The sequence below is a fragment of the Delphinapterus leucas genome, chromosome 4, assembly GCF_059928025.1.
Source record: "Delphinapterus leucas isolate spDelLeu-1000000601 "Yukka" chromosome 4, BTC_Dleu_Yukka2, whole genome shotgun sequence".
NCBI classification, from domain to species: domain Eukaryota; kingdom Metazoa; phylum Chordata; class Mammalia; order Artiodactyla; family Monodontidae; genus Delphinapterus; species Delphinapterus leucas.
Window position 1 is genome coordinate 140,498,179 of NC_143132.1, and position 24,676 is coordinate 140,522,854.

General features: G+C 42.7%; 1 protein-coding gene across 1 annotated transcript in view; it reads right to left on the minus strand.

Moving 5' to 3' along the window:
* Positions 1-24,676, minus strand: part of RFTN1 (raftlin, lipid raft linker 1) — a 210,594-nt gene that overhangs the window by 103,243 nt on the left and 82,675 nt on the right. The window contains exon 3 of the mRNA XM_022561725.2: positions 23,089-23,275. Within this exon, the coding sequence (XP_022417433.2) occupies positions 23,089-23,275 (187 nt within the window). The remainder of the gene's footprint in view (positions 1-23,088; positions 23,276-24,676) is intronic.

Consider the following 24,676-nt stretch of genomic DNA (forward strand, 5'->3'; position numbering starts at 1 on the left):
GCTTTATGAGTTACAGTCATAAAGGGTTAATCCTCAAATTATTCAGATGAAATGTCAAGCAGTAAGCTGAATACCTATTTTGGTCTCATGGACAGAGCTGAAATCAGGCCACTAAAAATTAGATGCCTGTTTAGAGTCTACTATAAACTATCCTTTTAAACAATAAACATGCTAATAAAAACTATCATACACACTTCTTTTAAATAATAAACATGTAACAGATCTCACTTCAACTCATTAATCCCTTAGATAGCTTCAAAGATCAAGAGTTGAAGCAACATCTTCTTTTTCCCAGGACACAAAGCACAGTTTGAACTTGAGTTATGAAAAGAAACAAGAGAGAATGTGCAGTTCACCAGTAGGGCTATTTTTGCTTCATTGAGGAACAATCAGAAAGAAATGGTGACAAACACAAACTTAGATTACTAGGCATTTCTCCAACGAGAGAAAAAAAAAATCACTAAATGTCAGTTGACAGAAGCAAATCCTCTATCTCTGGGAAACAGGACGGAATTTTCAGATTTTTCCCTCAAGGCAACACCAGGTTCAAGTAGAATGATCAGAACGGTGTGTTGTTGTTGTTGTTGTTTTAAAGGAGTAGTAGGGAGGAAAATGAACTACACATCTGAGAAAGATCTGTCCACGAAAGGAAAAGAAGGCTTTTTCTAGTTTCATGAGCTTATCACTTGCTTGACCACAGGAAGGGCTGGAGTTACATCTGCTCGAGAAACTTACAGTCTCATATTTTCCTTAGTGAAATGTCAAAGAAAAATACCGCATGTTATCGCTTAAATGTGGACTCTAAATAATAAAACAAATTGGTGAATATAACAAAAAAGAAACAGACTCCCAGATATGGAGAACCAACTAGTGGTTACCAGTGGGGAGAGGGAAAAGGGGAGGGGCAACATAGGCAGAGGGGCTTCAGAGGTACAAACTATTGGGTACAAAATAAGCTACAAGGAGTTATGGTACAACACAGGGAATATGGCCAATATTTTATAATAACTATAAATGGAGCATAACCTTTAATTAAAAATTGTGAATCACTACACTGTACACCCAAAACATATAATTTTGTAAATCAACTACACTTCAATAATAAAAAAAGAAAAGAAACTTAGAGTCTATGGGCATGTAACTACCCAACACTGCTATTTATTCTAACCATAGAGAAGAGCTATGAAAGTTCAGTTGCTTCCACAGTCAGGAATCAGGGAGTTTTAAAAAGCAAAGAGCATGTAAGCAGAGTCTTTGAAGCTGTGTGAAAATTAGTCATGGGACAATGGATAAAATGACATTCCAGGCACTGAGAACAGAAATTAGGAAGGATCTAGATGAAAAAAAGCATGAGTTACATGGTGGAAAAAATGAATAGGTCAGTTTGGTAAAAGATACATGAAGGCGAGGTTTGTTTATGCTAATTCAGCTGGATCAGTAAACACGAGCCTGGCGAATGTATGGGTGAATTTGCTGTTGGAATAGATCTGTGATGTGGGCCCTGCAGTGCTGCCTGGAGCAGAAAGTGAGAAACGGGGTTGGAAAGAAAGGACAGGGGTGTGTCGCTACAGGACGGGACTGGCCTTCTTTCTGAGGTAAAGGGGAGTCATGGATGGTCTTAGATAAAAGAAGATATGGAAATACAGATTTTAGGAAGATTAAGCAAGCAGGATTGCGTATGATGGAGGAAGAGCTGGAAGAACATTTTAGGAGAGCAGAAATGAGAGCTAAGATTTCTGTAGAGGAAGTGGATGGATAGGAGAGAGAGTTGAGTTGTGTATTGTCCCTGCAGGTGCTGGTGGTGGTTGGGTTGGGGGAGGGGCATAAACTGCTGCTCCCCAAAGATGCTCTCAGATCAACGGGGAAAAGGTTCCAATAATCTCTATGACCTCCTCTTTGCAAAGTGAACCAAATCTACAAAACCAAAATGAGGCTGCTGGAGTCAAAAGTTTCCCCTAACAGTGAAGCTTGAGAAATGCTGGAAGAAGAAAAAAGCCAAGTAAACAAATCCTAGTGAATCTTTCAGTAAAGCACCTAATTACAGAGTTTATCAGGGGAGTGCTGAAGTAGGAAGCAGAGAGAAGGAAACAACTTGCAGATGGGTCACTGGTCTTTCTTCACCCTTCTTTTTTCACCAACAGACATGCATCCCATCTGTGGATAAGGGTTTGGTATCCCCTGGAACATTCCAGAGATGATGGGGGAGATGTGCACATGATACTCTAACCACACACTCTCCCAGGGAGCTGTGCACTGCCAAGCGGGTGCAAGGCATCATGGGCCCCTAACGAGCCACGGCTGCTATTTATGCTAGAGAAATCTTGCCACATCCTGCCTCACTCTTTACTGCTGGAGCCGGCTCTCTGGTAGATAAGCCATCAGTGACTTGCACAACACAAGAAGTTCACCTTTAACCTTAAAAGGCAAGAAAAACAAGTTTTACCCCCAGTGGTCCCTGTATAATGTAGCTGTGAGAGAAATTCAATCCCCACCACAACGGACTACAGCAAAGGGGACCACCGCCACACGAAATCGGACTTGGGGCAGGGTCCTGCTTTCTCATGAACCCTGCAAGGCTCCTCGCCGACTCTGAAACATGTGGAAATGACGACTAGTAGTACTGATGCATAAATATTATTTTTTCACAAAGATAACACTGAATAAAGGCAGTACTTACTGCCTGGTACTTAGTGGTTCAGAAAAGTCACATTATCTGCAAACAAAAGTAACAGCAGTAGCCACACACGTGAATGCCCTTCCTAAGACTCTCACCAGCCACGTCCAGCTGAGCGACAGGAAGTCTCTTCTTTATTTACGGTTAACGCACACATCCCAATTCAAGTTTGCTCACCGTTTCCTTCTTTTCTGGGTCTTCCTACCCGCATCCTCCAACCTGCTGAGTTAGACGATGGACATGTTCCATCTCTGCACTGCCCAACACAGTAGCCACTACCCAGATGTTGCTACTGAGCACCTAAAATGTGGCGAGTGCCACTGAGGGAATGAATGCTTAATATTATTTAATTTTAATTAATTTTCATTGATAATATGTGCCTAGTGTCTCCCTAATAGCTTAGCTCTGTTCTGAAACTTAGATGTGCACATAGATCCCCTGGGATCCTGTTAAAATGCAAATTCGGAGTCAGCAGATGTGGGTGGGGCCTGGGATCTGCATTTCTAAGAGGCTGCCAGGTGATGCTGGGGCTGCCAGTGCACAGACCAAGGTAAAGACTGGAACTGCTTCGGGAACCACCAGTGTGACCTGGAAGCCTCGTGAATGGGTGGTCTCCAAAGCTTTTGATCATAAAACCCTCAAGTAAAAGTCTCCTGAGTACTACTGTACCAACATCTTACCTATGTTAGAAAACAATGCATTTAGAAGACGAGAAACAGATGAAATAAGCAATATTTAAAAAGTGTAGTCGCAATAGGTCCCTATTATTAGTAATTAATATTCCAAGGCATAATATACACTTGAAATGAGATTCACTGTTAACAATCGTGGAAGTAAATCCACATTGCAAAATGTCTTCTTGATGAGCCTAAAATTCTTTGGCCATCTTTTGTCAGATTGGAACAGGTAGGCATCTATTTTTTTATGTCACCAAGAAAGCTCTTACAGTGAGAGAAGGATCGATGTGGCCAGTTGTGTGTGTGTGTGTGTGTGTGTGTGTGAGAGAGAGAGAGAGAGAGGGAAAGAGAGAGAGAGAGACATGATGCTCCAAGGACAAAGAACAAGATAAGGGAGGGGTGAGGGAGGAGAGTTTCACATTTACATTACTGGTATTCTGTGTTCTCTTCAATCTGCAATGAATTTACAGGAATTTTTTAAGCCATGTGTATATTTCATCAGGGCTAAACTTAGTTAAAACTACAAAAAATAATCCACAAACCCACTTCCCTGGGTTCTCCGCTGCAAAAGTTTCCTCTGACCCCAGTCTCCTCCAGGATCCCCCCCGTCACACCCCGCTTCATACAGACAGGGGCCCTCAGACATCTACACCCAGCCAGGGCATCACCTTCAACCTGAATGTTAAATATTGGTAATGCATAATTTCTCTCCTAATTTTTCAGTATAAATAAACATACACAGAAGCTTCAATTCTCTTTCAACATAGGTATGTGGTATATCTACCACCTTTGGTAACCACTGGTCTAGACGGTGCATAGAATTTTCAGAATAATCACAAAGCTCTAGAATAAAAAATGTACTTCCAACAATAATATTGAACTCTATGATCTTAAAAACAGCTGGTAGAAATTCTTCTCAGATTAGTATGTAAGTGAAATTACAATTTCAACAGGGTTTACTGGGAACTGAAGAAAATAACTTTAGACTATAGACTATATATGAAAAAATCAATATGCCAAAGTTGCCAAGATCCTGAAAAAAATAGTGCTTGGCTAGATATTAATATACACTACAAATTTATTGTAATTTATTGTAATCAAAATAGCATGGGATTAGCACAAAAATCAATCAATAGATCAAAGGAACAATAAAGAATCGGGAATAAATTAGGGTGTATGCAGAAATCCAACTTATGATAAAGGTGGCATTTCATTCACCAAGTTAGGTTAATACAATAAATGCTGTTGACAAAGGTAGAAGAAAATACAGTTAGACCCCTTACCTCACACCCTAACACTAATCCAGTGGTTCTCAACTAGGGGCAGCAGTTTTGCCTGTTCAGGGGCATTCATAACATCTGGAAACATTTCTGACTGCCACAACTGCAAGGGCGGGAAGGGGGGCGGTGTTTGCTATCGGCATCAAGTGGGCAGAGGCCAGGAATGCTGCCAAATATCCTGCAACTCACAGGATGGTCCCTGGCCCAAAATGTCTACAGTTGAGAAACTACGTAGGCTGAGAAATCCTACCCAAACCCTAACCCTAATGATTACAAAGTTAAAGAGGAACAGTGTTAGAAGTAGAAAGATCCTGATGAGAAACCTGGCTCCTCCACACCATCAGAAGGGTGACGCTGAAGAAAGTACCGTTTTCTTCATCTTGGCTTTCAAGAGGAAAGACAAGGCACACCACGAAGCAAAGAGCAGGGACTCTGGCTGCAGCAATAAATAAATGGTAGCTATTATGGCCAATAACATAAATGGTAAATCATATTAAGAAGTGCCTGTGAGTCTAAAATGTCAATATGACACTAATGAACTTATCTACAAAACAGAGTAGACTCACAGACATAGAGAACAGCCTTGTGGTTGCCAAGGAGGAGAGGGGTGGGGGAGGGATGGAGTGGGAGTTTGGGATTAACAGATGTAAACTATTACATATAGGATGGATAAACAACAAGGCCCTACTGTATAGCACAGGGAACTATATTCAATATCCTGGGATAAACCATAATGGAAAAGAATATGAAAAACAGAATGGAGAAAGGAGGGGAAGATGGTGGAAGAGTAAGACGCGGAGATCACCTTCCTCACCACAGATACACCAGATATACATCTACACGTGGAACAGCTCCTACAGAACACCTACTGAATGCTGGCAGAAGACCTCAGACCTCCCAAAAGGCAAGAAAGTCCCCACGTACCTGGGTAGGGCAAAAGAAAAAAGAATAAACAAAGACAAAAGGATAGGGACGGGACCTGCACCAGTGGGAGGGAGCCGTGAAGGAGGAAAGGTTTCCACACACTAGGAAGTCCCTTCGCGGGCGGAGACTGCGGGTGGCGGAGGGGGGAAGCTTCGGAGCCGCGGAGGAGAGCACAGCAACAGGGGTGCAGAGGGAAAAGCGGAGAGATTCCCGCACAGAGGATCGGGTCTGACCGGCACTCACCAGTCCGAGAGGCTTGTCTGCTCACCGCCGGAGCGGGTGGGGCTGGGAGCTGACGCTCGGGCTTCGGTCAGAACGCAGGGAGAGGACTGGGGTTGGCGGCGTGAACACAGCCTGAAGGGGGCTAGTACGCCACAGCTAGCCGGGAGGGAGTCTGGGGAAAAGTCTGGACCTGCCGAAGAGGCAAGAGACTTTTTCTTGCCTCTTTGTCTCCTGGTGCGCGAGGAGAGGGGATTAAGAGCGCTGCTTAAAGGAGCTACAGAGACGGGCGCGAGCTGCGGCTAAAAGGTCGGACCCCAGAGACGGGCATGAGACACTAAGGCTGCTGCTGCCGCCACCAAGAAGCCTGTGTGCGAGCACAGGTCACTATCCACACACCACCTTCCGGGGAGCCTGTGCAGACTGCCACTGCCTGGGTCCCAGGTTCCAGGTACAAATTCCCCGGGAGAATGCACGGCACGCCTCAAGCTGGTGCAACATCCCGCCGGCCTCTGCCACCGCAGGCTTGCCCCGCACTCCGTGCCCCTCCCTCCCCCCGGCCTGAGAGAGCCAGAGGCCCTGAATCAGCCGCTCCTTTAACCCCGTCCTGTCTGAGCGAAGAACACACGCCCTCCGGAGACCTACACGCAGAGGCGGGGCCAAATCCAAAGCCGAGCCGAGCCCCGGGAACTGTGAGAACAAAGAAGAGAATGGGAAATCTCTCCCAGCAGCCTTATAAGCAGCTCCACAATCAACTAGATGTACCCTGCATCTGTGGAATACATGAATAGACAACGAATCATCCCAAATTGAGGAGGTGGACTTTGAGAGCAAGATTTATTATTTTTTCCCCTTTTCCTCTTTTTGTGAGTGTGTATGTGTATGCTTCTGTGTGAGATTTTGTCTGTATAGCATTGCTTCCACCATTTGTCCTAGGGTTCTGTCCGTCCTTTTTTTTTTCTTTTTTAAAAAAATTTTTCTTAATAATTATTTTTTATTTTAATAACTTTATTTTATCTTGCTTTATTTTATTTTATTTCTTTCTTTCTTCCTTCCCTCCTTCCTTCCTCCCTCCTTTCTTTCTTTCTTTCCTTCCTTCCTTCCTTCCTTCCTTATACTTTTTCTCACTTTTATTCTGAGCAGTGTGGATGAAAGGCTCTTGGTGCTGCAGCTAGGAGTCAGTGCTGTGCCTCTGAGGTGGGAGAGCCAACTTCAGGACACTGGTCCACAAGAGACCTCCCAGCTCCACATAATATCAAACCGCAAAAATCTCCCAGAGATCTCCATCTCAACACCAGCACCCAGCTTCACTCAACGACCAGCAAGCTACAGTGTGGGACACCCTATGCCAAACAACTAGGAAGACAGGAACACAACCCCACCCATTAGCAGAGAGGCTGCCTAAAATCATAATAAGTCCACAGACACCCCAAAACACACCACCAGACATGGACCTGCCCACCAGAAAGACAACATCCAGCCTCATCCACCAGAACACAGGCACCAGTCCCCTCCACCAGGAAGCCTACACAAGCCACTGAACCAACTTTAGCCACTGGGGACAGACATCAAAAACAACGGGAACTACAAACCTGCAGCCTGCAAAAAGGAGACCCCAAACACAGTAAGATAAGCAAAATGAGAAGACAGAGAAACACACAGCAGATGAAGGAGCAAGATAAAAACCCACCAGACCTAACAAATGAAGAGGAAATAGGCAGTCTACCTGAAAAAGAATTCAGAATAATGATAGTAAGGATGATCCGAAATCTTGGAAGTAGAATGGACAAAATGCAAGAAACATTTAACAAGGACCTAGAAGAACTAAAGAGGAAACAAGCAATGATGAACAACACAATAAATGAAATTAAAAATACTCTAAATGGGATCAATAGCAGAATAACTGAGGCAGAAGAACGGATAAGTGACCTGGAAGATAAAATAGTGGAAATAACTACTGCAGAGCAGAATAAAGAGAAAAGAATGAAAAGAACTGAGGACAGTCTCAGAGACCTCTGGGACAACATTAAACGCACTAACATTTGAATTATAGGGGTTCCAGAAAAAGAAGAGAAAAAGAAAGGGACTGAGAAAATATTTGAAGAGATTATAGTTGAAACTTCCCTAATATGGGAAAGGAAATAGTTAATCAAGTCCAGGAAGCACAGAGAGTCCCATACAGGATAAATCCAAGGAGAAATATGCCAAGACACATATTAATCAAACTGTCAAAAATTAAATACAAAGAAAACATATTAAAAGCAGCAAGGGAAAAACAACAAATAACACACAAGAGAATCCCCATAAGGTTAACAGCTGATCTTTCAGCAGAAACTCTGCAAGCCAGAAGGGAGTGGCAGGACATACTGAAAGTGATGAAGGAGAAAAACCTGCAACCAAGACTACTCCACCCAGCAAGGATCTCATTCAGATTTGATGGAGAAATTAAAACCTTTACAGACAAGCAAAAGCTGAGAGAGTTCAGCACCACCAAACCAGCTTTACAACAAATGCTAAAGGAACTTCTCTAGACAAGAAACACAAGAGAAGGAAAAGACCTACAATAACGAACCAAAAACAATTTAGTAAATGGGAATAGGAACATACATATCAATAATTACCTTAAATGTAAATGGACTAAATGCTCCAACCAAAAGACACAGATTGGCTGAATGGATACAAAAACAAGACCCATATATATGCTGTCTACAAGAGACGCACTTCAGACCTAGAGACACATACAGACTGAAAGTAAGGGGATGGAAAAAGATATTCCATGCAAATGGAAACCAAAAGAAAGCTGGAGTAGCAATTCTCATATCAGACAAAATAGACTTTAAAATAAAGACTATTAGAAGAGACAAAGAAGGACACTACATAATGATCAAGGGATCGATCCAAGAAGAAGATATAACAATTGTAAATATTTATGTACCCAACATAGGAGCACCTCAATACATAAGGCAAATACTAACAGCCATAAAAGGGGAAATCAATAGTAACACATTCATAGTAGGGGACTTTAACACCCCACTTTCACCCATGGACAGATCATCCAAAATGAAAATAAATAGGGAAACACAAGATTTAAATGATACTTTAAACAAGATGGACTTAATTGATATTTATAGGACATTCCATCCAAAAACAATAGAATACACATTTTTCTCAAGTGCTCATGGAACATTCTCCAGGATAGATCATATCTTGGGTCACAAATCAAGCCTTGGTAAATTTAAGAAAATTGAAATTGTATCAAGTACCTTTTCCGACAACAACAGTATGAGACTAGATATCAATTACAGGAAAAGATCTGTAAAAAATACAAAGACATGGAGGCTAAACAATACACTACTTAATAACGAAGTGATCACTGAAGAAATCAAAGACAAAATAAAAAAATACCTAGAAACTAATGACAATGGAGACACGATGACCCAAAACTTATGGGATGGAGCAAAAGCCGTTCTAAGAGGGAAGTTTTTAGCAGTGCATTCCTACCTTAAGAAACAGGAAACATCTCGAATAAACAACCTAACCTTGAACCTAAAGCAATTAGAGAAAGAAGAACAAAAAACCCCCAAAGTTAGCAGAAGGAAAGAAATCATAAAGATCAGATCAGAAATAAATGAAAAAGAAATGAAGGAAACGATAGCAAAGATCAATAAAACTAAAAGCTGGTTCTTTGAGAAGATAAACAAAATTGATAAACCACTAGCCAGACTCATCAAGAAAAAAAGGGAGAAGACTCAAATCAATAGAATTAGAAATGAAAAAGGAGAAGTAACACCTGACACTGCAGAAATACAAAAGATCATGAGACGTTACTACAAGCAACTCTATGCCAATAAAATGGACAACCTGGAAGAAATGGACAAATTCTTAGAAATGCACAACCTGCCAAGACTGAATCAGGAAGAAATAGAAAATATGAACAGACCAATCACAAGCACTGAAATTGAAACTGTGAATAAAAATCTTCCAACAAACAAAAGCCCAGGACCAGATGCCTTCACAGGCGAATTCTATCAAACATTTAGAGAAGAGCTAACACCTATCCTTCTCAAACTCTTCCAAAATATAGCAGAGGAAGGAACACTCCCAAACTCATTCTACAAGGCCACCATCACCTTGATACCAAAACCAGACAAGGATGTCACAAAGAAAGAAAACTACAGGCCAATATCACTGATGAACATAGATGCAAAAATCCTCAACAAAATACTAGCAAACAGAATCCAACAGCACATTAAAATGATCATACAACATGATCAAGTGGGGTTTATTCCAGGAATGCAAGGATTCTTCAATATACGCAAATCAATCAACATGATACACCATATTACCAAATTGAAGGAGGAAAACCATATGATCATCTCAATAGATGCAGAAAAAGCTTTCGACAAAATTCAACACCCATTTATGATAAAAACCCTGTAGAAAGTAGGCATAGAGGGAACTTAGCTCAACATAATAAAGGCCATATATGACAAACCCACAGCCAACATCATTCTCAATGGTGAAAAACTGAAACCATTTCCACTAAGATCAGGAACAAGACAAGGTTGCCCACTCTCACCACTCTTATTCAACATAGTTTTGGAAGTTTTAGCTACAGCAATCAGAGAAGAAAAGGAAATAAAAGGAATCCAAATCAGAAAAGAAGAAGTAAAGCTGTCACTGTTTGCAGATGACATGATATTATACATAGAGAATCCTAAAGATGCTACCAGAAAACTACTAGAGCTAATCAATGAATTTGGTAAAGTAGCAGGATACAAAATTAATGCAAAGAAATCTCTGGCATTGCTATACACTAATGATGGAAAATCTGAAAGTGAAATCAAGAAAACACTCCCATTTACCATTGCAACAAAAAGAATAAAATATCTATGAATAAACCTACCTAAGGAGACAAAAGACCTGTATGCAGAAAATTATAAGACACTGATGAAAGAAATTAAAGATGATACAAATAGATGGAGAGATATACCATGTTCTTGGATTGGAAGAATCAATATTGTGAAAATGACTCTACTACCCAAAGCAATCTACAGATTCAATGCAATCCCTATCAAACTACCACTGGCATTTTTCACAGAACTAGAACAAAAAATTTCGCAATTTGTATGGAAACACAAAAGACCCCGAATAGCCAAAGCAATCTTGAGAACGAAAAAAGGAGCTGGAGGAATCAGGATCCCTGACTTCAGACTATACTACAAAGCTACAGTAATCAAGACAGTATGGTACTGGCACAAAAACAGAAAGACAGATCAATGGAACAGGATAGAAAGCCCAGAGATAAACCCACGCACATATGGTCACCTTATCTTTGATAAAGGAGGCAAGAATATACAGTGGAGAAAGGATAGCCTCTTCAATAAGTGGTGCTGGGAAAACTGGACAGGTACATGTAAAAGTATGAGATTAGATCACTCCCTAACACCACACACAAAAATAAGCTCAAAATGGATTAAAGACCTAAATGTAAGGCCAGAAACTATCAAACTCTTAGAGGAAAACATAGGCAGAACATTCTGTGACATAAATCACAGCAAGATCCTTTTTGACCCGCCTCCTAGAGAAATGGAAATATAAACAAAAATAAACAAATGGGACCTAATGAAACTTCAAAGCTTTTGCACAGCAAAGGAAACCATAAACAAGACCAAAAGACAACCCTCAGAATGGGAGAAAATATTTGCAAATGAAGCAACTGACAAAGGATTTATCTCCAAACTTTATAAGCAGCTCATGCAGCTCAATAACAAAAAAACAAACAACCCAATCCAAAAATGGGCAGAAGACCTAAATAGACATTTCTCCAAAGAAGATATACAGACTGCCAACAAACACATGAAAGAATGCTGAACATCATTAATCATTAGAGAAATGCAAATCAAAACTACAATGAGATATCATCTCACACCAGTCAGAATGGCCATCATCAAAAAATCTAGAACCAATAAATGCTGGAGAGGGTGTGGAGAAAAGGGAACACTCTTGCACTGCTGGTGGGAATGGGAATTGGTACAGCCACTACGGAGAACAGTATGGAGGTTCCTTAAAAAACTACAAATAGAATTACCATATAACCCAGCAATCCCACGACTGGGCATATACCCTGAGAAAACCATAATTCAAAAACAGTCATGTACCAAAATGTTCATTGCAGCTCTATTTAGAGTAGCCCGGAGATGGAAACAACCTAAGTGTCCATCATCGGATGAATGGATAAAGAAGATGTGGCATATATATACAATGGAATATTACTCAGCCATATAAAGAAACGAAATAGAGCTATTTGTAATGAGGCGGATGGACCTAGAGTCTGTCATACAGAGTGAAGTAAGTCAGAAAGAGAAAGATAAATGCCGTATACTAACACATATATACTGAATTTAAGAAAGTAAAAACTGTCATGAAGAACCTAGGGTTAAGACAGGTATAAAGACACAGGCCTACTAGAGAATGGACTTGAGGATATGGGGAGGGGCAAGGGTAAGCTGTGATAAAGCAAGAGAGTGGTATGGACATATATACACTACCAAACGTAAGGTAGATAGCTAGTGGGAAGCAGCCGCATAGCACAGGGAGATCAGCTCGGTGCTTTGTGACCATCTAGAGGGGTGGGATAGGGAGGGTGGGAGGGAGGGAGACGCGAGAGGGAAGAGATATGGGAACATATGTATATGTATAACTGATTCACTTTGTTATAAAGCAGAAACTAACACACCATTGTAAAGCAATTATACTCCAATAAAGATGTAAAAAAAAAGAATACACAAAGAAGACCTAATACACATAGTATTTGAAAATGATCAAAAATGATAATATATGGGACCTATATTCAGCTCATGTGCCTTATTATAGCTATTTTAGTTGTTTATGGTCTGTGTTCTTTTTAATTAGTGTCTATCCTATGTCAGTTGTTAACAATTCTGCATGTCACCTGGCAATGAGAGATACCTTTTGTTTTCAAAACTGACAACTTGAACATTTGTTTAATGGAAAAAATACAGTGAACGATCAACATTATATATTTTTTACAAATCAAACAATAAGTGTATTTGATTTGCAGTGTTGTGATAGTTTCGGGTGTGCAGCAAAGTGATTCAGGTATTTCAGATTCTTTTCCATTACAAACTATTACAAGATATCGAATATAGTTCCCTGTGCCATAAATAAATAAATATATATATATATAGGAAGGAGAGAAGTGGATGGGGGCTCAAATGAAGCAAGACTGGCCATGAACTGACAGTTGCTGAAGCTGGGTGATAGGTAGGGGGGTTTCATTATATTATTCTGTCTGCTTATTTTTATGTTAGAAATTCTCATAATAAAATAAATACTAAAACATAAAAAAACAGAATGTATATCTATGTATAACTGAATCACTTTGCTGTACAGCAGAAATTAATAAAATATAATAAATCAACTATACTTCAATAAAATAATTTTTTTTCAAAAAAGAAGTGCCTGCAAACATATAAATGTTCTTCACAAGAAAAATGGGCTTTTTGTTCCCCTTTTGTTAAGATCCAGGTTGCCTGACAGAGCAATTTCGGGGACTTAAACTATAGAAGTCGAGGATGAAAATTTCAAGTTGTTATAAATCCCCCCAGAGCACAGGTTGTACTCACCTCATTCTCTCTTACAAGGGTCACTACCTTAGAAGACACAGACACCTAGTACATTTTGCTTTTGATTTTAGGGAACAGAGGGAAATAGTACACTAATGGTCTTAGAACCATCATTTGCATACAACTGTTCAGTGCAGAAACTGACAAGGCCCAGTTAGCCTGCTGAATGGAGCCATTTGGGGGGCTCCAGCTGGTTTGCAGTGGCAGCCCTATGTCCTGAAACCAGCTTGGGGGTAACCAGGCCTGTGGTCCCATAGCCTTGCTATGGGGACCCTTGATACTGCGAAGCCCAGAGGATTGTGGGAATTCTCTGAGGACCCTTCCATAAGCTCCGGGTCCCTGAGCTGAAAGATGGTGTATTTCTGAGCCATGAGCCTCAAGATGGAACGTAAGTCCAATCCCCACCACACCCTCCCACTCACCTGCCCCACACTTCAGTACTGAGAAGTCATTAGTAACTACTTCAATCTAATTTTCTTAGGAAATAAAATGGAAGCAAGGAATAACAGAAGATAATAGTACCTTTTAGCTATAAAATAGAGGAAGTCTAAAACCTCGGCTGAACGCATAATAATGTTTTCAACAAATATTAACGGCAAAAAACAACCATCATGAGGACATAGTGAGACAAAATTATAACACTTAACACACACAGAAATGAAGCAAAAGTGCTCTCAGGCCCTCAGAAACAGGTGTTGTATGAATAGGAGTTACTAATTTGGTTTTTAAAGTCTTTGTAGCCATTTTAAGTTCCATCCTGTGGTCGCCGAATAGGAAGCAAATGAAATGATGTACTCCACTAAATCACATTACAGCATTTACCTCTCTGTAAAATGGTTCCATCTTTCAACCATTTAAAAAATTATAGAAAACAGCTAGATAGATCATAGAGATAATCATTACATCAAGATCTCAAGAATGCCACAATCACTAACAATGTACTTATATGGATCTGGAAGTTATTTCTCACCTGCCGCTGCATTCATAGCTAAAAATGCAAAATTGAATGAGTACTAGTCGTTTCCAGGCCCCAACACTGGTCATGCCCACTGCATGTTTCTTAGCTTGAGAAACAGACACAATCTAAGTTACCTCTGATTGACAAAGAAGAGTAAAGACAAAACAGACTTTGCCAGGAAGACAATGTGAGTTCCTAAATCTAATATGGAATAGGCGTGCAAATACAAAAATCTAACAAATAAAATTGTGTGCAACCAAATGACCTATATTGTGTGCACATGGCCCTCATAACAGTAAGTGTCCCTATAACACACCTGCAATGTCACATAATAAACCTTCCTAGAGTCCATTTTAATTTAAAGATTGTGGGAGGAGAGGGCTATTATTTACTTTATTTTAAAACAAATACAGACATGTCATGGTACCGTAGTATTTGCGCAGGTTTTAAGATCAAGAGGAAATTTCAAAGAACTGTAGTGTTTGTGCTGCCGCGTTATGGATATGTGCTTGCTGTTCTCGGCCATTCCAAACGACTTCTGAGAAAGACTGAAAATCACTAGTATGTTAATTCTCTCTCTCAGAGGAGGCAAGAAAATAAATAAAGTATAAGATGTGGGGAAAGACACAGGCAATCGAGGACAGCTATCAAACAGGGGAGGGAAATGAGGTCTCACACGAACCACGCACGGCTTTCCTGTTCTCTCCACTGGGATAAAGACCGACACTTGGAGAGACAGAAGAATAGGTAGGCAAGCCATTTAGGGGTGTGGATGGGAAAAAACTCTCTTTCCCCAAGAGAATGTGGCTTTACACCGGCATATTAGATTAGAAAGTGCAAACACAATAATTAACAGTGAATCCTGAAACTTCAACACGCCAGAAAAGAGTGTCACTCAGGAGTGAGACCTGGAAAATAGGGATACATTAAGGTAATATTCGGTGAGGCTGGACAGCTCTGCAGGGGGCGGGCGGCAGCCCTGGAAAGCTAATCAAGTTCTCCCGACACCTCGGGAAGCTTGAGAAACCTGAAGAAGGATGCTCCCACGCCAGCAGCTAGGGGCAGCCGTGGGCAAAGAGCGGGGCCCTTCCCAAATCCGAAACCCAAACAACAACCTCCACGCTAAACAAACACCTTTATTCCCCGCCTGATTTAAGAAAAGCACTTTGAGTCCTCCTTCCTCAGTTTCTGCTCTCTGGGAATAAACCAGCTGCTGTGGTTTTTCCACCACAATAACACGTGTCAATCACCGCTAGGCCCAGCGTTACTTTTCCTCCCCACGTGTGATTCCAACAATCAGATGCCCCAGGCTGAAGCCCAGCCTCGCGTGTGAGCGTTTTCTAGGGCACATCCCAGAAGGTGCCCCCAGCCCCTGTGTATTTCATTTAATTATGAAACCTCTTTCTAGAAGCCCCATAATTCTCCCAAGAGTCAAAGTAATTGGTAGAAATTAGACATGAAGAGACACAAGGCCTCTTAAAGAGGACACTTTCGACTATAATTTTTAAAAGAATTTTCTGTTCAGTTCCAATATAATTTTGTACTTTCCCAATTCTGCCCTTTTCAAATGCCAGAGAAAAGGTTCATGTCATCTCGTGGGCTATAAAAAAAAAGCCAATCGTTGGGCTGCATCCCGCAGGCCTACAAGGCCTGCACTTGCCCGGCTTTAAGACCTTAAGACCGAAGAAAGAGCCCTGAGTCACCAACAGAGACATCAGTGGTTTCACGGATGGGGGAGCTTACACGTCTGAAGCAAGGTCTTGGAGGGACACCCTACTTTGTGTGGCGAAAGGCAGACATAACCTGAAGGCAGGCTTCACGCCCAGCGAGAGGGGAGGTTACTAGTTATAGGGGGATTACCTCAGGCTGCCTCACCAGTTACCAGGGAAACCAGCAGAGGGGCACCCCTTTATTGTCCCTTGATAAGAACCACCACTAGCTGGGGTCTGGGGCAAGTACTTAAGAAGGTCACTCCTGTGAGTAGGGTATAGGTGAAGCAGGTACTGGTCAAGCAGGTACTGGTCAAGCAGGGGATGTACAGAGAGCGAGAGAACAGCCATCTTTATTGGCCTGACCATACAGCAAGGTAATGCATTTGTACTCCACTTAAGGTCCACAAAGATTTCCCTTCCTTTGAAGGCCATCCTTTGGATGGTTTTTAAAAAGAAAAAAAAAAAAAAAAAAGAGTGAAAAATAATGTACGTTACTCTTGTGGCAAATCACTGCTATTTGGCAATGAAAGGATCTTGTGTGTGTGTGTGTGTGTGTGTGTGTGTGTGTGTGTGTGTGTGTTCCATTACTTGGGGTCCATGCTGCTGTGTGGCTACATTAACAAGATGCACTTTTGGTACTGGTTAGATATGTAAACCAAAGACAAATCCATCTTTCAATGGATTTATGGTCGTTTAGTGGAAGATGGTAGCAAAATTCCACGGCACGGTTTTATTCCACTCAATTCAGGAAAATTCTATTGATCCACTACTCAGCACCTGGCACTCTAAGTAAGTAATGGGAATCCAAAGACGAAAGAAGATTTAGCAAGGGGGAGGGGAGGTGGGCAGACATACGGAAAACAGTAACAAGAGAGCCAGAAGTCTGATGACTGCTGTGTGTGAAAGGAGAACAGGGTGGGTGATGAACTCCCCCGAAGCAAGCACCACACAGAAATCTTAAAGGTTACAAGATGGCAGCCAGTAGGGTGGGTCAGGGATACACAATGTTATTTTGAAAAAGCGAGGCAATGGTTAAAAAAGAGAAGTTTTCACATAAAAATCCAGATTTCTGGCTTTTCTTAAAAAAAGTACAAGATCTGGCAACACTTGGCAACAACGGAGCAGAGATAGGTAGGCATGGGCTCTCCAATACCCGAGAGTCCTCACTCAAGGAGCCTGGCCCCTGTAGGCATCTGCGTTGTAAGCCCCTGTCTTAGGACAAAGGTAGAGTCGTCAAGGTTTCAGAATCCTACCCTAAGAAGGGAAACACGGGGGAAAGCTGAACTCTGAGATTTGCTTTCCTAGAAATAAAACAGCAAAAAGCCAACAGAATTGTCCGTCTCTGCATCACTTGACACTGATCAGCCAGTTGACTCAGTTAAGCCTCTGTGCTGCTCGTAAGCACTTGTGAGAACAGCTTGCTGGTGCAGTCGGAGAGGAAAACCTTCTCAGGCTCCAAGCATATGGTCCGTTTGGAAGACAGCAACTCAGCACAGCTCTCAGCAGGCCACTGCATCCCTCCTAAGGATCACTGGAAGCATCTGGTACAGAAAAAGGACCACAGCAGCTGGGGCTCGGTCAGCAGCACAGAAGCGTGCTGGTCCTCATGGGCTCACCCCGGCCTCACATGGCTTTCCACAGCCTCCCCCAGCTCGGCCTTCTCTCCTGGCCCCCGGCTCCCCGGGGGACACCTCCCAGGGGCATGTGCCACCAGCAACGGCCAAAACACGATGCGACCAAACTGATGCCATTCATCTCCTCCTGCGGTGGATGCTTTCCATCTTCCACCCAGGTCCCTCCCATCCCCCATCCCGGTTCTGTGTGTCCCCCCAGCTTCTGCGTGATTTGCAGTCATCTTTGGCTATTGGAGCTGCTTCACCTGGATGTGCCCCAGACCTGGAAGTGTGCGGGGAAGCTCACGGCCAACAGCTCCTGGATGCAGGAGTGTGAGAACCAGATCCCCAGCCTCAGGGTGGACTCACTGCTCCCCAGAGGACCAGCCCCCCTTGCTGGCTACCTCCCCTCCCCTGCCCCACGACCCTGATCCTGATTCCTCCTGGGAGCACTTCCTTAATAATCACTCGCATGTGAAACCTCCTCTGGGGTCTGCGCCTGGGAAAACCCCACCCAGACACATCCCCTCCCCTCCCCATCCCTGTCCCCTCCAGTTACCCCTCCCAGGCCCTCGGAGTCCAAAGCTCACTTAGACTTCGATTCTCCCTCTTCCTCCGTGCTGTCTCTTTCTAGCTACACATTAAATCCAATATTTCCTCCTATGGGACACATACCCTCACCTTCTCACTACAACCGACTTTAGCTACCCATCACCTCCCACCATGACAGGTGCCATGTTTTCTCAGCTTCCGTTTTCTTCCCCTCTTAGGCTTTTGGAAACTCAGCACTTCCAGTGGTTGTTCCTCTAAAACAAAACAAAAATATTGCAGTGGTTCCCCACTGACTTCAGGATAAAGTTCAAACTCCTTAGCCCAGCCATCAGAGGCCTCGTGACCCAGGCCCTCACCCTTCTCATGCCTTTTCTCCCCGTTTCCCTCTGGGCCTCACGCTCCAGTCACCCCACATCATCCGTGGTCTGCTTTTCCAGGCTCCAGGCTCCCCTGGGCCGGTCCCCCTGCCTGGGAGGCCCTTCCCACCCCTGGTGCCCCTGTTCAAATCTACCCATCAGTCCAGACCCAGAGCACATGGGAGTCACGGAGGCTCCTTTTCTGAAGCCCCCCATTAACACATTCCAGGTGAGAGACAAAAACCAAGACCCATAGATGAAGCTGGGCATTCACATAATTTGCATATAGACTTTACATCTTCCTAGCAGATAAGTTTCCTGAGAGCTGGGAGCTCTTTAGAGTGATCTTTGCTCATTTATCTTAGAAAAATCTAACTGAAAGGGCGAAAACGTTTACCACTTAAAACGGTGCTAGCTATTCTAGTCTCAGGCAGATGTGTTCCAGAATGGATGTGAGACAGCGGCGGGCGGGGCGGGGGGAGGGGGAGATCCTCTTCTCTCTCTCTCTTAGTTCCCACAGACGCCTCTCTGGATGCAAGCATCTCACCACCCTAGGTGTGATTCTAATGAACACTCACTCTAAACCCAAACCGACTTATTCCCCACGGGGCTCATTGTTGGAAACACCAATCTGATCTAGTCCTGAAGGAAAGCCTGCATCATAGGGTAGAGAGATGCTACAGGATTACATTTCACGGGCAATTAAAGGGATTTTCAAGGGCAGCTTTGATTATATGCGTTTTTCACCCTCCACCAGGGTTTCAGAATCCCACCCCCTGCATTAGCTGCAGGTCCTCTGTGTGCCCCACTCCCTGACCCTAAGCCAAAAGGTACCTGATGAATGTCGACAGAGGGCACAAATGTCCTGCTGCCCTGTTCCATATAAGGCATTATTCCGGGGGACCTGGACCCAAATGGCTTCAACCCATTAGTGATGAAAAAACACATCAATGACACCCTGAACTAGCTCTGTGTGTGAACAACGACAGTTTGTAACAGCCGAAAAATAGAGCAGCACAATGCATTTCTGTACTTATGTCTGCAACCATAAAGCGACCTAGAATTAAACCCACACTCACGAAACATCAGAGTGACATTTTAATAACTGACTTCTCTTAGCCATCAAGTTTTAAGATCTTTGGCAACTCGTTCTAAGGAAAACTGCCCGAAGAAAATGAAGCACAACTTAAATGTACTTAGAAATCAGGGTGAATGCAACTACATTGTGTGTTGCAAATCATTCTGTGTTCCTAAGAAAGACCTGAGAGAAGGAAGTACAATCGCCCTTTTACTTACCAAATATCTCATATTCGGCTATTCATTCTTGAGTCGGTTTTCAAAGCCACTGACTGACTCAATTGAACACACTTAGGATCAAGAAAAACTGACTCAGATGTGTGGTTTGGCCTGCCATCTTAAAATGGAATGGCAGTTATCAAAATTTTCAGAAGAAAGGATCGGGCAATTTTTCATGGATTGAAGTGAAATTTATCAAACTGGCAGAGGCCTCAGAGGAACATTACTGCACTGTGCTTTGGGAATAACTGGTGATACAGTTAGACTGTCCCTGATGCTCTCAAATTACTCAAAATTCACTAGAAAACATTTCATTGTGAGACTTGAATAAACTCTTCTCACTTCAGACATATTACTCCTACGCCTAGCCGAAAGAAATGTTTCCTCCTGAAACATTTCCCTAGTTTTTCTTTCCAGCAGGAGGTGACTTCTCCTTTTTCCAAACTCCCATGGTGTGAGGGATGTCTTATTTTCTCAGGTAAACTGCAGGTACCTGGAAGGCAGGTTCCACGGGCAGTTGAATCTTGCACCTGCACCCTCTCCTTTCCCACCAAGTAGAGTCCCTAGCACGATACCTTACGAAGAGCACAAGCTAAATGTCTGCAAATGACTCAATGAGTGAGTGAGTGAATGCAAGCTTGTAAGGTTCTGGGTTTTTTTTTTCCTGCTCTTACTGCAGAGCCCAAAGGCTAATTATTTGCTACAAACTTTACGTTCACCTTTCAAACACATTAAGGTTGATATCCAAGTTTCAAGTAGTCATTCCATGATGATTCTTGCTAATGAACTTGATTTAAACTGATAGTAATCTAAAAGGTTTATGTACAGCTCTTTCAATATTGTCTACTTGGACAATATTAACCAAGGCATTTACCTCCTCTTTGAGAGCTAATCATTTCATTTATCAGCATCTATAGCTGTCAGAACTTTGGCAGACTTGGTGAAAAATACCATCAACTGCTCATATTAAAAATTAATCACACAAGATTTCCTTTGTTTCATTTTTTACTACTTAAACCCTACTGGACTTCCCTGGTGGTGCAGTGGTTAAGAATTCACCTGCCAATGCAGGGGACACGGGTTCAAGCCCTGGTCCAGGAAGATCCCACATGCCGTGGAGCAACTAAGCCTGTGCGCCACAACTACTGAGCCTGCGCTCTAGAGCCCACGATCCACAACTCCTGAAGCCCAGGTGCGTAGAGCCGGTGCTCCGCAACAAAGAGAAGCCACTGCAATGGGAAGCCCGTGCACCACAACGAAGAGTAGTCCCCGCTCGCTGCAACTAGAGAAAGCCTACGTGTGGCAACGAAGACCCGACGCAGCCAAAAATAAATTAAAAGACCAGGTAGTGAGCTTCTAAAGGCTGCCTTATGAACATCAGATTAAAATCAATACTTAAAAAAAACAAACACACAACTCCCTACTGATACAGAAAATGTTCTGCTGGGTTTTGTTTGTTTATTTTTCATAGCATGGGGTCTTTCCCTCATGATGCAAAAACATACACTTACTGCATTTGCTAGGGGAGAAAATGCCTGAACTTTAAAATTGTATAACACAATACTAAACAGAAGTGGGGGAAATTCTGTTGGTCATTTTTGTCATGAGAATGGCAAATTACCACTCATTACCATACTTGGCAAATTACCAAGCTTTTGCAACTTCCTTTAAAAGGGTAGGGGCCAGTTTCAAAGATCTGGCACCAAGTTATCCAAGCAATTCTTCCTCTGTATCTGCTTATTAAGGAGCTGGAAGGTTCATTAAAGTCATCCAGGCAGGTGGTCCAGACACTCTGGATAGAGTGAACTCAAACTCAAGGACAATGTCATCTTCCCTTTCTTGAAAACCCTCCATGCTTCCTTCTTCTTCTTCTTTTTTTTTTTTTTTGCGGTACGCGAGCCTCTCACTGTTGTGGCCTCTCCCATTGCGGAGCACAGGCTCCGGATGCGCAGGCTCAGCGGCCATGGCTCACGGGCCCAGCCGCTTCGTGGCATGTGGGATCTTCCCGGACCGGGGCACGAACCCGTGTCCCCTGCATCGACAGGCGGACTCTCAACCACTGCACCACCAGGGAAGCCCCTCTACTCTCTTTTTAAAATATAGCACATGTTGTCATTTCTCCCACGATAACTGGCCAAAAGACAGATCTGATTTCCTTTGCCAGGCTTTCAATTTTTATTTTTACAAGAGCAGCAGAAACATAATGTGCTTTCTATCCCACCTCCATTGTTTTTATTTATTTATTTATCCATTCATTTATTTTTATTGTATAGTTGATTTACAATGTACTAGTTTCAGGTGTACAGCAAAGTGATTCAGATTTATATACATTTATATATATATATATACTCGTACAGATTCTTTTCCCTTATAGGTTATTACAAAATATTTAGTTCCCTGTGCTATACGGTAAGTAGGTCCTTGTTGGTTATCCATTTTATACTGAAATATAGTAGTATGTATATGTTAATCCCAAGGTCCTAGTTTATCCCTCTGTGCCCCTTCATCATTTTTTTAAAAAGCATTTAAAATTAATATTGCTCTTCTCGAAAAACCAATCTCTACCTCTCTTTTCCTATGTAGACCCAATAAAAATATAAGAGTAAGCATTCTTGGGAAAGCCATATTGAAAAACATCATCTAAGCCTTGAAAATCAAAATCAAGACCAAATCAATTACAGGACTTGATTCAAGTGAATTTTGTTTTTCCTCCCAAGTGATTGACAGAAAGCATGACGGGTTCAAAATATTCAGGTATTTCTGGAGTTTGGGGGAACATATGAAGTTTGTATACAGCCTCTAACCAAACTTAGTGTGTCTTCCAGCCACGCTTTGCAGATTAACGGTAGTATACTTTCACTAGCCGCTCTCTTCTGGGGGTACAGCTCCTCAAGGAGACAGTTTTCTAGCTGAGTGTAATGCAGTAAATCGAAGGAGGAAAGGAGGTAACGTGGATTCTCTACTTATGCCATCTGGTGTGGACAGTTGCAAGACGCTATGAAACTCTTTAGTTGTCTAATGTTTGGCCTTACCTGTCAGAGGGCAGAGGCCCTGGGAACAGATGCAAACTCCACGCACACACATCCACAAACCCTATTCCTTTCCCCTCCCTTCTTCAGTCAACACACATGAGGTACCTCATGATGCTAAGGTAACCGCCCACCCTCAGAGGCCTTACCTGTCGGCTTTCTTGATCAGGATGGCCCTGAAGATGTTCTCGAGGGGCGTCTTCTCCCGCTCATGGGTTGGCTGCACGAAGGGGTGCAGGGACACCAGCGAGAAGCCCTGCTGGTACAGCTCCAGCAGCTGGGCGGGCAGGTCACGGAGGGAGGTCAGCCTCACGGCCGAGGCCCGTGGGAGCTCGGCTGGGAGTGGAGAGAGGGGAGGCTCATCAGAGACCCACCCAGACCGGCCACCCCACACACCCACATCCCTCTCCCCTCAGCTCAGCAGAAAATCTCCAGGTCGCCTCTCAGTCACATGAGTCTATTCCCATCTTAACTACTGTCTTCAAGGGGACCTACAAAACTGCTGGTTAATTTCCAACTCATCCGTAAGTACTGGAGACTGGATGGCTTAAAATTAGAGCCAGGGCTTCCCTGGTGGCGCAGTGGTTGAGAGTCCACCTGCCGATGCAGGGGACACGGGTTCGTGCCCCGGTCCGGGAAGATCCCACATGCCGCGGAGTGGCTGGGCCCGTGAGCCATGGCCGCTGAGCCTGCGCGTCCGGAGCCTGTGCTCCGCAACGGGAGAGGCCACAACAGTGAGAGGCCCACGTACCGCAAAAAAAAAAAAAAAAAAAAAAATTAGAGCCAGTTTCTCAGAGATCACACTGGAAAAGTCACTTCCAGCCCCTCAGAAAATAAAAAAGAAAGAAATGAAGAAGGAGGATCACAAGACGATGACAACTGCACACAAACGTAAAACTGCCGGGTGGCAAAAAGCAGCAGCAAAACAAAGTCCAAAGACAGACTGGAACAACATTTCTGTGCCACTTAAGACAAAAGGGTAATTTCCTTAACAGGCAAAAAACAGAAGCAAGAACAAAAACAAGAAAAATGGGCAGAATATACGAACAGGCAATTTCCTGAAAAGCATAAAAGGGTAATCAATACTTGAAAGGACACTCAAATTAACTCAATATTAGAACTATGCAAAACAAAACAAATGTTTTCTCCCTATTGAATTATTTTAAAATTGGGGTTTAAAAAAACCTTTTTGAGAAGGGCAGACAAGATATCAGAAATCAACAGATTCAAGTGACAAGTCTTCCAGCCCAATCCCCCGCCCCTCAGGCTCTTTCCCTAGAGGCAACCAGTACTATCCATTTTCTTTTGTATATATGTTAATAATCGCTGAATCTGTGCACAAATAAGTTTATATATCTATCTCACTTTTTTTACACAAATGGTAGGATAATGTTACAACCCAGCTTTTTATCCATTTTTATCAATTAACAGTATCCTTTTCTTGGAGATCATTCCATGGCGGTACACAGAGCTCTTCCTCATTCTTTTTACAGCTGCACAAGTGTTCCACTGTGTGAAGTACCACAGATTATCCAAACTTTTGCTTTCATAAGTAATACTGCAATGAAAAACATCACTCCTACATGATTTCACATGCATTCATGTACAGTATACCTAAAAAAGTTAATTCTTAGGTGTGGAATTGCTGGGCTCAAGATAAATGCATTGTAATTTTTTTAGAGACTGCCAAATCTCCTCCACAGTGCAGTAAGGGCTTACCTTTATCAGTGAGGTACA